The sequence below is a fragment of the Podarcis pityusensis genome (assembly GCF_964106645.2).
Source record: "Podarcis pityusensis genome assembly, chromosome: 14".
In the NCBI taxonomy this organism is placed as follows: Eukaryota; Metazoa; Chordata; class Lepidosauria; order Squamata; family Lacertidae; genus Podarcis; species Podarcis pityusensis.
The window spans coordinates 15,508,659-15,526,697 of NC_138039.1; the positions used below are offsets into that span (position 1 = coordinate 15,508,659).

General features: G+C 44.6%; 2 protein-coding genes across 7 annotated transcripts in view; one reads left to right on the plus strand and one right to left on the minus strand.

Moving 5' to 3' along the window:
- Positions 1 to 18,039, minus strand: part of LOC308463448 (transmembrane protein 238-like) — a 166,317-nt gene that overhangs the window by 97,109 nt on the left and 51,169 nt on the right. The window lies entirely within an intron of this gene.
- SNX29 (sorting nexin 29) overlaps positions 1 to 18,039 on the plus strand; it is a 225,936-nt gene that overhangs the window by 24,001 nt on the left and 183,896 nt on the right. For all 6 annotated transcript variants that reach the window (XM_080981819.1, XM_080981821.1, XM_080981822.1 and 3 more), the window contains 5 exons: positions 123 to 241; positions 4,186 to 4,267; positions 4,827 to 4,909; positions 15,018 to 15,081; positions 17,078 to 17,206. In XM_080981819.1, coding sequence (XP_080837945.1) covers positions 123 to 241; positions 4,186 to 4,267; positions 4,827 to 4,909; positions 15,018 to 15,081; positions 17,078 to 17,206 — 477 coding nt within the window. The remainder of the gene's footprint in view (positions 1 to 122; positions 242 to 4,185; positions 4,268 to 4,826; positions 4,910 to 15,017; positions 15,082 to 17,077; positions 17,207 to 18,039) is intronic.

Genomic DNA, 18,039 nt, shown 5'->3' on the forward strand with positions numbered 1-18,039 from the left:
TTGATGAGAGACATAGTTTGCAGTTTGGACACACTTTTTGTTTTCGTGGAAAGGCTGTGTTCGAGTTAAAGCCTGATGTTATACACAATTTTTGTTTTTTGAAAAATGTGGTCGTTATTTAGACCGTCCGAGGGTGTCACGAGCAACTCGCTGGTTTGCGCCTGGTCTCCTCTGCAAGTCCTGAATGATGATTCTGATGAGTTGTTCCCTGTCAGTGCTGTAGGCTCTTTCACCCAGACTGGTGAGTATCTATTGTTAACAGTTGATATCTTTGCAGCCAAGTTCAAAGACTGCCTGAAACAAGTGCCGTATTTTTCGCTCCATAAGACGCACCTAGTTTTTAGAGGAGGAAAGGGGGAAAGCCCAGTTTTTTGGGGGGATCAGCTCACAGTTGTGCAGCTTCTTCTGCAAAGGGGAAAAGCCCATTTTTTTTGAGGATCAGCTCAAAGTTGTTGAGCTTACTTTGCAGAGGGAAAAAATCCTGTTTTTATGGGGTTCAATTCACAGTTCTGCAGCTTCTTTAGTAAAGGAAAGGGAGCCGTTTCTACAGTTTCCAGACTGATAATCTAATCAGCCAGTCACATGTCGTTGGGGAAACAAACAGCCTCCGTCTGCAGAACATTCAACAATGGAGGCCTGGGCAAGAGGCCGGGCCAGAAAGGGAGCCAGCGATCAACCACACATTCTCTCCATAAGATGCACAGGCATTTCCTCTTACTTTTTAGGAGGAAAAAAGTGCGTCTTATGGAGTGAAAAATACTGTAACTGAAATACATGGAGGGTGAGTGACATAACACAAAATGTTGGGCTATTTTAAAGGAGGCATGCAAGGAAGTAATTTTTTCTTTGACGCTTTTCTCTCCCCTTGCCTAGTGAGCCTTCTGTATGTTTGTAGTGGAGAGGTAAATGTAGTATTGTTATTGCTATTACTGTTGTTTATAACAAATTTGCATTAAGAAGTTTACTTGCAACACAGTAAATAAAACTCCTACTTAAAAATACACATCACAATAAACTGAAAACATATGGCTATACGTTATCATTGTACTCGCTATTCCAGTATGTCAGGGGAAAAAATATGCCTATTTCTCCATCAATTTATTTGGCTCACTTGCTCGTATTCTCCAATAATAGGTTGTCTTGGTCCTTTTCACTATAGTTCAAACATTTTTAATCCGCTCAAAGGTAGTGTGGGGAAGTTGGTTTCTTTCAATAGCTTGTCTGTTCATCTAAGTGAGCAACTGAAACAGCCTGTACAATAAGAAGTCAAAGGCTGCTGACATTCCACTAGACCTCGGAGTAATTTATTAATAGAAGGAGGAGAGAAGACGAAATACAAATAAGTGTGGCCCGTGCAAATAGCTAACATGAAAAATATGGCTGACAAGGAAAATATAGTTCATCGCTGAACAGAAAGAGAGGTGCCAAGCCTGAAGATTGACAGTCACTTGTAAATCATCACATAGAATGAAAATTTGAGCTTTTGTGCAACTTGCATTCATCTCCCTGGGTCTCTTTTGGGTAGATGGTGCCCTTTTGTGTTTTTCTCTTTGGCAGCTATGAGTAAGAAAGACCTGAAAGGGTTAACCGCTGCATCCAGTGCCCTCCTGTGGATTTAACTCTGCAGCATGGTATAAATAGTTGAAAGGCTTGCATACAATTGATCAAAGCCTCTCTTTTAAAAAGCCATTGTCAGGTTCCAAATGGAATGCATACCTTTCCATTAAAGGCTGAAAAGGGTTCAGGTGCCCTACAATTCATGTCTATTCTGCCTGCCCCCCAACCCCCCCCCCATACAGATAAACCCTTACGGTAGAGCACTGGAATTTTGTTATAAAAGGCTTTATTTTGGAGGGGAGGAAAACCCTAGCAAGAAGCAGCTCTCTGGGGCTAGCAAGGCAAGCTGCAGCTATTCAAGTGCCCGGACCACCTTCCTTCTCTCTCTGAGTGCAGACGGGACACAGCGCAAGGACCTGCCCTTTGCATTTGTTGTTTAGGCATCTTTTTTTCAACACACACTGAGAAGCCAGCGAGACAATGACAAATGGCAAGAGTTCCTTTAGAGATCTAAAGAAGAGTGACACACAGCTTGAACTGGCCTCTGGAAATGCCCGGCTAAACGATCTTGTCCCATTGAATGCAAAAGGGAGGTGGAGGGGAGACTTTTCAAAATGTTCTGTCGGACACTCTGCTGTCAATCACCTGTCTGACAGTCAAATTCCCTCCTCCCCTCCCCATTTCTTCTGTTTTCCTTTTCTCCTGCCTCTTGCACAGCTGATCAGGTATGGCTTGATGGAGCATCTAACTTTGAAAAGGCCTGTTTTTGATCCTGAGGGAGCTGAAAAATAATGGCTTAGGGGCATGGGGTCATACCCAACTAAGCAAACCCTCTGAACTTATTGAACCTAAGTTAGTCATGCCCATTAACTTCAACAGGTGTGCACAAAGTGTAGATACAATTCATTATCTGTAGCTGTACCTTAGTCCTTAAACACCACCATCCCGAGGTCCACATTTCTTGCTGGGCAAATTTCCAACACCAGCTGGCAGCCAGTAGGCGATAGTGAGCAGAGCAATAAATTGAATTTTACTTGCATACTGTAGACTACTTTCTATTGATGCATATCTTCTAGTAACCTGGGTGTGAGTCTGTTTCCTTCTAAATGAGTTCCAGCTCTAGTCCCTTGACAAAGACAGATGTGGTCTCCCTTTCCCGAATCTAAACATCCAGGGCAAAACCAATATCCAGCCTGAAGACTGGACAGTGAATGCAGATTGTCCTCCATTGTTCTAAAATAATTCTTTCCTTCAATGGACAAGCAAGAGACCTGGTTTAGTAGGGAATGGCTTGAGCCAGTTTTTCCTCTCAATGGTGGCTTTGGAAAGTCTTCATGAGCTGCAGAGTTGGCTCAGACTGCCCTGCCGGTAACATGGTTCTGACGTTGGGAGTCAGGCTGGGGGCAGAAGTGTTTGGCTGCTGCGGGTGGAAGTTTCCAGAGGGCCTTGGTCCACGTAGTAAGCAAACCACCAAACCCCTGTCACCTTTCCACCTCTAAGGTTGGGACAGGGGAGTTATCCTTGACCTTGTCACTGCTGGGTGGGGTGGGAACTGGGATCCTAGCAATCACAATTTTTGGCTTGTCTGCCAAAAGTTGTTCACTCTGGGCAGGACGCTGTTACTTTTCTGTAAATTGGCAGTGACCGCGACCCGCATCTCATTCAATGTGAGGACCAACTAGTGGTTGGACTTTGCAAAGTGACTGTATAATAATGATGATGATGATGATAATTTATTATTTGTACCCCACCCATCTGGCTGGGTTTCCCCAGCCACTCTGGGCGGCTTCCAACAAAGATTAAAAATACATTAAAATGTCACACATTAAAAACTTCCCTGAACAGGGCTGCCTTCAGATGTCTTCTAAATGTCAGGTAGTTGTTTATCTCTTTGACATCTGATGGGAGGGCGTTCCACAGGGCGGGCGCCACTACCAAGAAGGCCCTCTGCCTGGTTCCCTGTAGCTTTGCTTCTCGCAATGAGGGAACCGCTAGAAGGCCCTTGGCGCTGGACCTCAGCATCCGGGCAGAACGATGGGGGTGGAGATGCTCCTACAGGTATACTGGGCAGAGGCCATTTAGGGCTTTAAAGGTCAACACCAAACTTTGAATTGTGCTTGGAAACGTATAACATCTCTATTTTATTACAGGTAGTGCTATACCTAATTTCTGTCATCAGTCCTGGTTCCTGAATTCTTGTTGCAGAATGCAGAAATGTTTTACAAATCTTTTTCTTTTACCAATTCATAAAGTTACTCTTAAATCCCATTGAACTGAGTTATGTGAATTATAACTGCTTAGTAGTTAAGTCTAGCATTGCACAGTTTAGTGTGTGGTTTTTAGGGATCTGATTCTTGGCAAGCGGGCTGTCAGTCTTAAATAAAGATGTCCAGTAATTGGCGGATTTCAGCCTCCATACTGGCTGATTCCCTTGATTACAATATTTAATTCAGTGTATCATTGCACTCTATGAAACTGTCCCCGAGTGGATTTCTCACAAAGCTGAATTCTGAGACTGAAAATTAACAAGGCTGCGTTCAAAAGTGGACCAGTGCCTGGAAGAAAGTAACATTGAACTAGGACCTATGTCATCTTTCTTCTAACAGTGTTATCCATGTGCTCTTTTAGGTAACCTGGAGAATGGTGATGAGCATGAAACAGCTGATTTTTCAGTAGAATTGGCTCGGGGAAATGCCAACTCACATTACAGGTATAAGGCAGATTAAGTTTTCTACTTTTCAGACAAGCCCATACAACTTTCTGTTTTCTTCCTGTCTAAAGCTTGGTATATGAGTAATGGCAAGCCATGGTTTGGCAGTTTATGCTCGAGGTTCAAGCTTGCGTGCTTCCTCTTTCTTTACTTACTTGGTTTATGCAAGCCATAGTTTGCTGTTGCATCTGAGCCAAGGAACAACTGATTAGCGCAAACCATCATTTATGCCTGCAAACCCTCGGAGAAACGTGTTTCAAAATGAGGTGTGCATGGAAACTATGCCTTGCAGTAACAAATAGTTAACGAAGGAAACTTGAGAGGGGAGCTAGTGCATGAGCTGGGACTCTGTCAGGAGTAAAGTCAAGGGAACTCAATTTTCTGGGGATCTGGATAATGTGGTGGCATGTTATGGATAACTAATACTAGTCATTATGGTGCAATCAAAATGAATGAGAGTTGAAAATTGAACTGGATTGTGCCCAGTCTTGTTCTTGTAGTTCAAATGTCTTCTGTAGGCTCTTTTTCAGGTTTACCTTTCTTTTCTTTTTAAAATCAGGGAAGAAGTGAGCCCCCCTGTCAAAGAGAACTCTCTGCATGATCTGCTGCCCTCGGCCACTGTGCCAGAACCGATGACCGTTGGTAAGTCTCTGCTGAGCTGGATTCAGAAGGCTGCTGTTGTTGTCTTTCCATTCCATCTAAGCAAATGCTTTGTCAGGATAAGTTCCAGTTCACTGGCCAGCATTGGCAAGAGTTCCTATCAGTTTCATAGAACTGATTCAGCCGTCTCCCTGCATAGTGGCCTCCCAATGTTTTCAGCTGCAACCCTCATCAGCCTTAGCCAGCAGGGCCAATGGATAGAGATGGTTGGAGCTGTACTCTAACAGCATCTGGAGGGCATCAGATTAGGGTAGGCTGGGCTAATTCAAATTTTGGGGCTATAAATTGGTAGCCCAGTAGGCAGTGAAACACAATATTAGGAATATAAAACCCCCAAAATCGGAAGCAAAACCCCTGTAACTTGAGAAGAGCATTGCAGGATCAGACGAAAGGCTCAGTTAATCTTTCACTATGTTTCTAATTCTAGTTGGCTAGATGTGCCTTGGAAGCTTACGACATCTGCTCTCCCTTACTGTGACCCCCAAGGTATAACTACATGCAATCAGCAGGGAAAGAGGTGGGGAAAGCTCTGCTTTATTCCAAAGGGGTCTGTTGTTAATTCCATTATTAGTTATTGCGTTTATGGAATCTTCATAAATGAAATGAATTTGACTTCACATCCAAAGGCAAACTCCTCCGTTGTCTTCCGAGACTGATGGATGCCAACAAATAACAATCTCTTACTAAGGAAGAATCTCAAAAGCAATTTCACAATACATTAAAAGCAGTCAGACATATAAAAACAAATTGAAATGTGTTTGGATATTGACTGGGATTAAAAAAAATCTCCCTGTATGGAAGGGAGGAAAGTCTTCAACAGGTGCCCCAAGAGAAGGAACCTGTCTGATACGCAGCTGGAGGGAGTTACCATAGGCTGGTGCTTCCTGGTTCTGACCCTGTGCAGAACAGACTCCTGATAAGAGTCTCTGCATTATAGCCTCTTCTGCAGAGCAGTGATTGGTTGGATATATAAAGGATGAGACCGCCTAGTCCAGGGGTCAGCAAATGTTTTCAGCAGAGGTCCACTGTCCCTCAGACCTTGTCGGGAGTCGGACTGTATTTTTTGGGGGGGAAATGAATGAATTCCTATGCCCCACAAATAACCCAGAGATGCATTTTAAATAAAAGCACACATTCTACTCATGTAAAAACACGCTGATTCCCAGACTGTCCACGGGCCGGATTTAGAAGACGATTGCTCCAGATCCAGCCCCCGGGCCTTAGTTTGCCTACCCATGGTCTAGTCGCTAGTGGGTTGTCTGTTGTGGAAGGATTTCAGCTAACCACCATTCTTTCAACCCAGGTTAGTCATGGCTGTGTATATCAAAGCCATTATTGGGTTGAGGCCAATATGCTGTGACATCTTGTATGTCCATCACAGTCTCAAAGATAACCCTGGGAGTCCTGTCTTGTCTGTAGTGTCCAAGCACTAAATGATTATTTTGGTGACTTCTGTGTTCCATTGAGCATCTTCCAAAAGCATCACTTTGTTATAGTTTTTATTTTTTTAAAAATGATATTTATTAAGAGTTTAAGAATTACAGAAAAAAGAGAAAAAGAAAACAACAAAAAATTAACAAAGCATACATTACAATACATAAAGAGAAAAGAATAAAAAACAATACAATACAGCAAAAAAACACACAATAACATTAAAACACATGTCCAATGTTCCATATCTTTATCTTTCATTTACTTGTTTCATCGACCTCCTCACACCTCCCTTTTTGTATTCTAATTTAATTAATTGTTTCAGCAAATTCTTTCCATCTTTCTCAATTTTTGTTATATAATTTATCTTAACGATCTAACCTTTTAATTAACTCAACAAATCCTTTCCATCTTTCACCATATTCTGTCATTCAATTTACCTTAATTTATTTAACCTTATCTTGCCATAAAAAAACCCTTAAAACTTAAAACTTCATGTACATAACTCCTTATATCATTTCTACTAAAGCCAAATAGTTTCATTCCAACGTTTTTCCTAATACTCATTAATTTTACACTAATTCTCAAAATAATTTTTTTAAAAAACTTTCTTCCAATCTTCATCCAACGTCTCTTCTTCCTGGTCTCGGGTTTTGTCAGTCCTTCTTGTCCATTCCATCTAGTCCATCAACCTGGTGATCTTATGTCCGAGGCTCTTAAGTCTTTTCCATGTCCCTTCTGCAGATCTTCTTCTTGTTTATACCTGCACTTTACTTTGTCTTTTGTTGATCTTTTTCTTAATTTCTTTCCTTTCTCCTTGGGGGGTAGGTCTCGGGAGGACTCCAATCCAAAAATATCTCCATCTCTCCTCAGCAGATCAGCCCATTCCCCACAGTCCCATTCCCCACAGTCAACACTGTAATCCAGAAAGTATTTAAAAGCATGTTTCAAATTCCTTCCAAAATTAAGAGCCCTCACAACTCCAGACCGCCCCCTGGTCCACTCCAGATTCAAACTTCAAAAACAGCGGCTTATGCTCCTGCAAGGCCTCAGATCTCTCCATTTGTGTTACTTGAGGTTCAACAGCAACCTCCTCCATTATCTTCTGCACTTGCGCTTGCCCTGTCAAAACAAGTTCCTGGGCTGGTTCCTGAATGGTTTCTATATGAGTATTCGCCGTTTGTCCAAAGTTTTTAACTGCAACAGTCATCAAATCCATCTTCTCATGCATCTGCTCCAGCAAAGCACTTGTCTTGCAAAAAGCAAGCACCAAGACTTCTTGTAAACACATTTTTATTCAAGGTCAGAGTCTGGTCTCACGATCCTAATCTTACAGCTGTGAACTCCCCAGATCGACTCCGGCTACAAATTAACAAGCTCCCTCTAGAGGAGACAATTTCTATTTGTATTAATCTTTTGAAAGCAGGACCAACAAAAGAAAATTACTTTCATTTTTCAAATACTTTGTTTCTTTTGAATGCAAGAAGTGACATTGGAGTCAATTTGTTTCTCTTTTTTTTACTATCTGTCAAAAGACATTCCATTCACAGTCGATGAACTTCCCCATAAATTTCTGTCTCTGACACCCCGTTCCCAGGTTTGAGGCGGTGGAAATTTATCTTTCTTTACTCTCTCTCCTGCAGGCTTAAACAGTCAAAAATTCCCCCCCTTTTCTCCTGCTTCCAAGAGGGGTTTTGGTGGTAATAACTGAAGGAAATTTAGACCTTTATATACGACTTTCCAGACTTTAGCTTACAAAGTTTTTGCTTCAATCTATTTACAAAAAACAGGAGGCGGACTTCCTGTTTAGAGCCTTCCCGCTTCAGTGCCAAATTAAAATGTTTCTTAATCCAATTTTCTGTTCTACTTACGGGTACTTGTTTAGAGTCCAATTGTCCACAGGAAAAAGTCAGCGCTCTCCGGCAACAGCTGTGCGGCTTCACTCCGTAAAAGTAGCGGTTGATTCAAAACACCGCGCCACTCACCCCACGTCGCTTCGGATCCCCGAAAAAGGGTTTCCCTGCGAGTAGGGGAGGCGCTCCTGGTGTCAGCCGAATCCCACGTTCCCAGGCTTCCTCCGCCTGGGATTTTTAGAGGGTCTCTGCCTTCGCCGCGGCGGCAAGACCCGATTTTCACGGAGCGGGTTCCTCTCGGTCAGAGGAACTCCGCCATTGCCGATGGCGCTAACCCGGAAGTCACTTTGTTATAGTTTTTAGTGTCTGGGCCTAGGCTAAAATTATTACCATTAGCACCATCTGTTTATTTGCATGCCAGTTTCCCACAAAATTGCGCCCAAATCTGCTCAGCCTCTCAACCAAACAACAATAAATATAACTATTCAAAGGACTTATCAAAAACAATTTTAAAAAAAATTCAGCAAATATGGAAAATAAATCCATATTACAGGTGAAGAGCAAAGGCTTTTGAGATGTTCGTTCAGTATTTTGTCTGTTTCATAATGCACTTGGAGCTGAAATTTAGAAAGTGCGCCTTAAATTTAACCTGCCATAAACATTCAGAACAGGCTGGGAATTTATATATGATTTATCCAGATCTGCATCTGCTGAATTTGTATGTGCAACGTGGCAGGGAGGTTTAATATCTGGAATGCAGAGCTTGTTTTGTCAAAACAGTTTTTAAAAATAAAACCGATTGGCAGCCGATAGATTTCCATAGATTGGCAGTAAAACATTCCAATGAGTATTAAAAAATTGTTTGAGTCTTCCTTGTGCAGGGTGCTAAAATATTGGTCACCAGTAGGGGGAGCAATTGCTCCTGCACTCACTTGCTGCTTCTAACTCTTGGCCAATTTAGCAAAAACATTATATGGGATAATTTTTCTCTGCTTTCGTGGGTAATATTTAACCCCATTTTCAGCTATCCTGGAAGTTGATTTAAACCCTTAAACATCAAAGGTCAACCCAGGATACCTATAGAGCAGGAGACATTAAACATCAAAGATAAATGCTGGCTCACCTTTTAAGCAAAGAGGGTGTCTTCCGAAGTCGGTGTAGGAATTCCTCGCTTAACACACACGGTTTGCAAAATAAAATAAATGTCCTAATAGGAAACTGAAGCAAAGTTGATTCCACATAGTAATTGGGCACTTATGTGGTCACCTGCAGTGGTCTCAAGTTGTGGTCCAATCCCCACTAACTCCAACGTTCTCCAACTTGGTGCCCTCCAGATGATGTTGATTGGTTGTTGAGCTATGACTGCCACCATCCCTGACTGTTGGTTATGGTGGCTGGGTCTGATGGGAGTTGTAGGTCTAGCACATCAGAAAGAGGGTAGTTTAGCCTCCTTGATCTAGTGTTTAGAGTGTTGGACTCCTGGTAGTCAAGTCAGTCAGTTTTATTGCACATAGCCAAAGGCTGCTGCAATGTACACAGAATCATTCAACAATTAAAAGAAAATATGCTGGATTAATACAAAAAACTTAAAACATTTATCAAGACATTTATCAAGACATTACTTACTCTAAACAGAGCTATAAATGTACCTTAATATACAGATTAGGACATTAAACAATAAAATTTATAGGCTAAAATCATCACATGGCCACTAATATATTAAAAAATAATGTTAATTAATACAATGTGCAATTATATTCAGAGTTTGGTGATAAAGATAGAATATAGCTTGATGTAGATAGGGTCAAATAAATTCATCTCCTTTACAGTTAGTGGCTATCTTGGCTATATAAAGGTAAAGGGACCCCTGACCATTAGGTCCTCTCGTGGCCGACTCTGGGGTTGTGGCGTTCATCTTGCTTTATTGGCTGAGGGAACCGGTGTACAGCTTCCGGGTCATGTGGCCAGCATGACGAAGCCGCTTCTGGCAGACCAGAGCAGCACACGGAAACTCCGTTTACCTTCCCTCTGGAGTGGTACCTATTTATCTACTTGCACTTTGACGTGCTTTCGAACTGCTATGTTGGCAGGAGCTGGGACCGAGCAACGGGAGCTCCCCCCGTCGCGGGGATTCGAACTGCCGACCTTCCGATTGGCAAGCCCTAGGTTCTGTGGTTTAACCCACAGCACCACCCGCATCCCTATAGCTTGATGTAAGGTAAAGGTAAAGGTACCCCTGCCCGTACGGGCCAGTCGTGTCCGACTCTAGGGTTGTGCACCCATCTCACTTAAGAGGCCGGGGGCCAGCGCTGTCCGGAGACACTTCCAGGTCACGTGGCCAGTGTGACGAAGCTGCTCTGGCAAGCCAGCACCAGCGCAGCACACGGAACGCCGTTTACCTTCCCGCTATAAAGCGGTCCCTATTTATCTACTTGCACCCGGGGGTGCTTTCGAACTGCTAGGTGGGCAGGAGCTGGGACCGAAAGATGGGAGCTCACCCCGCCGTGGGGATTCGAACTGCCGACCATGCAGTTGGCAAGTCAGGATCAAATAAATTCATCTCCTTTACAGTTGGTGGCTATCTTGGCTACATAATTTGCTCTAATTTTCCTAGCGGCAGTTGCAGACACCTGGTAATAAGAGTGTGGCTTACCTGTGGCCCCCGAAATGTTGCTGGCCTACAGTTCCATTGGCTGTGCTGGCTGGGGATGATGGGGGTTGCGAGTTCAAAACATCATGAGGGTCCCTAGAGCGATGAAAGCTAGACCTACTGTAACCTGGTGCCACATGGCTTCCTGTAAGTGAGGTCGCAAGCAACACCATGCAGGTAAAGCTCTCTTGCACCACTTAAACAGTAATGGGAAATCCTGGGAACTGTAGTTTAAGGGTGCTGGGATTTGTAGCTGTGTGAGGTCAGCATTCTGAACAAAGCTACAGCACCCAAGATTCTCCATGACTCTTAAAAGTGGTATAAGAGTGCTTTAAATGTAGGGTGTGCTTGTGACCTAAGCTATGCCTTACTTTACTGCCTGCGGAGCACTCGCAGCATAAGAAAACACAGAAAGAACACACACTATCAAAAGGGAAACAGCACAAACACCACTATAAAGCAACTAAAAATCAGCCATCTAAAAATTGCAACCAAAACCCTCAGCAATAAAACAAAACAGGAAAAGCCTGTTGAAAGTTAGAATTTTTTCACCTTGGAGTGATATCTCTAGCCATGGCGCTCTCTGTTTCCTATATTTCACAGTGGCTTAGTGCAGATTAACACTGTCTGATCTCTTAGCCCCGTTTGCTCGCTTGATTCTCCCTTTTCATCCATCTGCCCCTTTCCGTTTTGCAGCTAGCTGTGGTTCGTGTTATCTTTATGCTGGCAATTTTGCTAAGTGTAGTTAGTGCCAAACCACAGTTTCTAACAATAATTAGAAGCAGGCTTGCAGGCAGTAGTCATGCGTGAACACAAGCAACTACCATATTGTGAATCCACAACTTTCTGCTAGTTTCCCAAATACGTACCCAGATGCTGTGACAAATTGGAATAATTGAAATATATTAATATACAATAATGGTGAAATACATTGGAGCATATTAGCTGCCTGGTGTTGATCAGAGCTTTGGTCTGGCTCAGCTCTGTCTACACTGAGTGGCAGTGGCTATGTCTATGTCTATGCATTTGCAAAGTATCTTGTTTTAATGTATGACTTTCCACCCTTCTATTACTAGGGAACGGGTTCTGAGTAGGGAGACTTCCAGCTGGTTGCGTAGCAACTCACTTCTATAAACATGTAGCAGGTGTATAATACGAAGTACTGTGTGATAATAAAAGCCACAAGACCCACATCTACAAGTGGTTTTTGACAGCAGTGTTTTGTTATGTTTTAAAGGCAGTGGTTGCAACCTATGTTTTGTTGAAAGAGGACTTTCTGCTCCTCGTTTCTTTCCTTGCCAAGTCTGGAAGCACCTCTTCCCCCTTTTTTGTCCAATGTGCTTTGCTAACGCATCTCACAGAACTTCCGCTCTTCAAAAGTGTAGCGACTCTCATGGTCTTATCTGCATCAGATCGCTTAGGAGCGTACTGTATTGTCTATACCAGGGGTCAGCAAACTTTTTCAGCAGGGGGCTGGTCCACTGTCCCTCATACCTTCTGGGGGGCCGGACTATATTTTGGAAGAAAAAAAATGAACAAATTCCTACGCCCCACAAATAACCCAGTGATGCATTTTAAATAAAAGGACACATTCTACTCATGTAAAAATACACTGATTCCCGGTCCATCTGCGGCCTGGATTTAGAAGGCGATTGGGTCAGATCTGGCCCCCGGGCATTATTTTGCCTAGCCATGGTCTACACGGACTGGCAGCAGCTCTCCAGGAGGCCAGGAGTCTCTTCCATCCCTACCTGGAGATGCCACTGGGGACTAAACCTGGGAAATTCTGCATGCAAGGCAGATGCGCCACCACTGAGCTCGTCCCCCTTTGCCTTAAATCCACCAATCTTCCTGAAACACCAGCCTTGAAAGTATTGCTTTAGGTTGCAGTCCTATGCACAAGCCTGGAAGTGAGTCCCATTGAAACCAGTGGGATTTCCTTCTGAGCAGAGAGCCATAGGATTGCTTTGTTTGTTGTGGAGTAACATTTTCATCAACAGAGAGGAAGCGAGGAGTAGGTTTTTTGTTTTTGTTTTTTTACTTCTGCCATTGTGTAATGTATATACAATTGAACAACAACAACTGCTCCCCAATAAATATGGCCATAGGATGAGGCCATCACTAGGTGATAGAGCCCATTTTGTTTTTTGGATTCTAAGCCATTTTTTAAACAAGAAGAAGAAGAAGAAGAAGAAGAAGAAGAAGAAGCCAGTATTAAAAACTGATCAAATGTCTGTATACAAGAACTGTGTCCCCATTATCAAGGTTCTTGGGGCAGGACTAAAGCTTTCCTATGTTATTTCCTATACGCTGTTATGTTTCTGTTCCCTATAATGTGTCAGATTAATCTGTAAATTAAAAGGAAAAAACCACCACCACTCAGAGAAATCAAATTTATATTCTGGCATTGAGCTACAGAAGCAATCTGAGAATAAGGTCTTAGCCAAGAGTATATCTGGATATATGCTGACAGATGACTTCACTTTACAGCTCCTTCTCAAGAGGTGATTGTGAGCTATCCTTATCTAATCCTTGACTAGCCACCGAGAGTTTTTTAAATTAATAACGTGCCCTGGAGAAGGGGTACATCTGTACTAAAGCATGTCTCTTCCTGAGCACACGTTCTTCTGAGTTCTGTTTGTATTCCTGCTCCTACTGATAAATCTGTCAGACAAAGCCATTTGGAAGCGAAATGTTCCAAGACTCAGTGGCGCTTTCGGACAGTCCGTATTTTCCACCGTGGCCTGGTTGCTTATTGGGAGTAATAACACAAATGTCGCGGACATCAGATATCTGTGGAGGAAATTATTTAGCCTCTCTGTTGATTCCAAAAGCTTGCAGGCAGGCAGGCAGAGTGGTTGTGGTTTAGGTATTCATCTAAAGCTTTTTCAGTCCCTTCTTGGGCAGTCTTCTGCGAGCCACATGCCATTGGTGGCTGGGGCCAGAGGCAAAAGGGGACAGAGCAATAATGCAAAATTTACCTGCGTACGGTGGGCACCTTTGTACACTTGCACAACTCTTTGACCTTCAGGCAACCGAGAGTCATGATCAGGGTTTAAGGATTCATTCCAGGCAGACAAAAGGAGTCTAGGATAAGGTTACCAGATTTTTTTCAAAGAATCTGGGGCCCCTTTTTTTTGAAAAGAGAAAAAAAATATTTTTAAAAAATAATTTAAATTTTTTTTAAAGAAGTAATATCTTCTCTTCTGGGTCTCCTCTGTCACTCGGCCTTCCCTTGGGCCCCGGCCTGATCTCTTGGAGCGCTATCTGCCATGGAGTAGGCTCGGGTCAGGCCTGGGCTCGGCCACGTGTCCTTGCCCTCCCGGTGCTCTCCTACCTCTCATCTTCAGCCGTGGCAGTGGCAGCAGCAGCGCGGCAAGGTCGGGGCTCTCCTCTTTTTTTGCCTACCTCTTTCTCTTTCTCTTCCTTTTCCTTCTCCTTTGCTCCTTCTCCCTGCATTGGCTCCGGGGTTTTTACAGGCCCTGGAGCACTGCTGGGCAGTTGGCCGGGTGGCTGGGTGCTCTTGCTCCCGGCCTGATTTGGGTCATGGGGGTTTCCCCAGTTGATGCGCCGGGCATCTCTGGTTCCCCCTCGGCAGTGGCAGCAGCAGTCTCAGCAGCCCAGAGCCAGCCTGGTAGTGCAGTTGGCTCTGGCTGGCTTCAGGAGCTGCTCACTGCTGTGGCACCCGCCATTTTGCCTTGCCGGAAGTCCCCATATGATGTGTCTTGTGCCATTGAACCAATCACGCAACATTCATTCCCTACTAATAAATCTACAACACTTAAAATATAAATCCGGGGACATTAAATGAAATCCGGTGACATTCCGGGGACAAATTTTGTCTGGGGGACAGATTTGTAAATCCGGGGACTGTCCCCGGGAAACGGGGACATCTAGTAACCATAGTCTGGGAGGGAGTGTCAGGGGTGAGGGAGAGTCTTAGAAAGTCAGACAAAGAGATTTGGAAGGCTGCATTTGACCCCTGGGCCTGAGATTCTCCACCTCTGTTCTAAATTTTACAATACATTAAAAACACCACCACCAAGCAAAGCACCACATTGGTAACGGGAATGAATTTCAGAGCTTTCGTTGTGTTAGACACGTAACTGGAGCGATATATTCCATTTCTCTCCCTGCCCCCTGTTTTCTTCCGCAGCTGAACTTCGGCAAGCCATTGTGGCCATGATGAATAGGAAGCATGAACTGGAAGAGCAGAGCAGGTAACCAGAGTGCAGTGCGTTGGTCAAGCTCATGCTAAGATGCTATATCCACAGCATTAGGGTGGGAGGAGTATTCCTGGATTGCATTTGCATGTGAAGGGGTCAAAAGGATGCTGCCCCACCAGACTTCTGCCTTTGTAGCCCACTAATTTTGCCTCCATGCTAGCGCACATATTGGTCCTGTGTTTGGTGCCAGCGTGAAGGGAGCCCTATGCGCTTAGTGGTGTGCAAGGGCTCCTCCGGTGATCAGGAACCCTGAGTGAAACACACCTATACAGGTTTGGGGTCCCTTTACACTGGCCCTGGAGTAAACGCATATCGTGGTCCTTGTGTCCCTCTCTGCTAAACCAATAAGAAGTAAGGAATGGTGGGGGAAACGTGAAATGAGTCATCACTAGAGGTATGCATCTTGAATAATCGTTGCTGAACGTTCATACCATTTGATGTTTCCTAATAATCTGTTTCAAGTGCCATTCATTTGCATATGAATAAAACAGTAATTCTGGAGGAGCCAACGTTTTTATGTTTTTAGATAGCGCATGCATGTGCTGCAGACAGCACTGTCCCAGTAGAGGCATTCCCTCCTGTACGATGACACCTTTTGAATAGATTCATCAAGACGTTGCCTCCCGAGTCACAACCCATTGTTATACGCAGATGCTCGAGACGCTGTAGGTGAATGAAGGGCTCTGAATTGTAGGGAAATTATACATGCCTAGTTGCGGCAAGCCAAAGATACGTGCAGCACACATGAGAGCTCTGTTCCCTTTACAGCAGAAGTGTTGGGAAACCAGTGGCCCTCCAGATCAGGCATCCCCAAACTCGGCCCTCCAGATGTTTTGGGACTACAACTCCCATCATCCCTAGCTAACAGGACCAGTGGTCAGGGATGATGGGAGTTGTAGTCCCAAAACATCTGGAGGGCCGAGTTTGGGGATGCCTGCTCCAGATGTTCTTGTGGAACTGCAACTCCTATCAGCCACAGCCAATCGTGGCCGGTGGTCAAGAACGATGGGCGTGGGTACCCAGAGGGCCACAGGCTTCTGTCCCTGGAGGGGTGATGGACCATTCCTGGAGGAAACTGGGCTGCTAATTTGTAACAGCTGGCCTTGACATCAAAGGGGAAGATAAATTCTCAGGCAGGCACCCCCCCCCCCCGAAGCAGGAGAGGAGCAGCAGCCAGGTCAACTGCAAAGCAGGTGAAACTTGTGTTACCATCTTCCTGCTTTGCTACGGCTCCCCCCTGAAGGGAGAGGAGACCTCTGGACCATCCCTGAAGGACCATTACACACCATTGATTTGTAACAGCTGGCCTTCACACCAGACGTCTGGGTGGGGAGCTTAAAGGGGGGGGGATTGTCGGTTTGATATGAATATTTGGATTAGGATGAGGTTGAGGTTTTGTTTATTTGCTAGTTAGTGGGCTTGCTGATCAGAAGGTCGGTGGTTCGAATCCCTACGACGGGGTGAGCTCCCGTTGCTCGGTCCCTGCTCCTGCCAACCTAGCAGTTCAAATGCATGCCAAAAAAGTGCAAGTAGATAAATAGGTACCGCTCTGGCAGGAAGGTAAACGACGTTTCCGTGCGCTGCCCTGGTTCGCCAGAAGCGGCTTAGTTATGCTGGCCACATGACCCGGAAGCTGTACGCCGACTCCCTCGGCCAATAAAACAAGATAAACACCGCAACCCCAGAGTCGGCCACGACTGGACCTAATGGACAGGGGTCCCTTTACCTTATACAGCTAGTATATCCCCACCACCCCCTGGATGTTATGTTCTATGAAATGCTAATGTATTGTGTAATTTCCCCCACCATTTCCCCCTAGGGTATAATGTATTGTATTTCTCTTCTTCTGTAAGTCACTTGGAGACCTTCAGGCGACGGGCGACGAATAAGTTTAATGAATGAATGAATATTGAAACAGGCCTGCCTTGACAAGTGTGATGCCATGATGGACGGTGCTGTGTCCATAACACTGTGCCCTTTCCCCCCTCAGTTCCTTGCGGAACCTCCTTGACGGAGAGATGGAGCATTCCGCGGGGCTTCGGCAAGAAGTTGACAACCTGAAGAAGAAAGTTTCTGAGCAGGAAGAGCGCTACACCGTGAAGATCCAGGCCTTAGCAAGGTAGGGAAGTGTGGGCGATGTGGCTTCCCTGGGTCTGGTGGAAGGTAGCCTGGTGCTAGGGAAGCTTGCCTTTCCTTGGAGATGCTCCTTCACCCAAGACCTGTCTGGAGGACACTCAGCCGACCAAACTGTGGCTGGGAAGTGACTGTGTATGAGCAAACTGCCAATTATCTTTCTTTATTATGCAAGGGGAACAAACCCCCAAAATGCCCACTACCTCGGGTTACATACGCTTCGGGTTACAGACGCTTCAGGTTACAGACTCCGCTAACCCAGAAATAGTGCTTCATGTTAAGAACTTTGCTTCAGGATGAGAACAGAAATCATGCTCTGGCGGCGCGGCGGCAGCGGGAGGCCCCATTAGCTAAAGTGGTGCTTCAGGTTAAGAACAGTTTCAGGTTAAGAACGGACCTCCGGAACGAAGTAAGTACTTAACCCAAGGTTAAGTACTTAACCCGACAATCTGCAGAGAAATGTACGTGGTGTTTGTACGTGCAGCAAAGCCGTTGCCACCATATGAGATTCCAGCTGAAGCTGACCAGACCAAAGGAGCACCTCATGTGAGTTTGAACTAGGGCACATTCTTGTGATTAGATGCTCATTTGTATCCATTTCCACAAGTGTGGTGATGTGGCGGGAGAAAAGAACGCACCATTTTTTAAAAAAATAAGATACATATTTCTGGCCAATCAGGTGCTCATGCCTTTCTCATGCCTCACTGCAGGACTAGTTTTCATTCAGTAGTAACGCTGGGGTTACACCACGTACATTTCTCTGCAGATTGTCGTTTTAGGATTAAACGAAGTGCATCGTTAGCACTATTAAGTATAAAT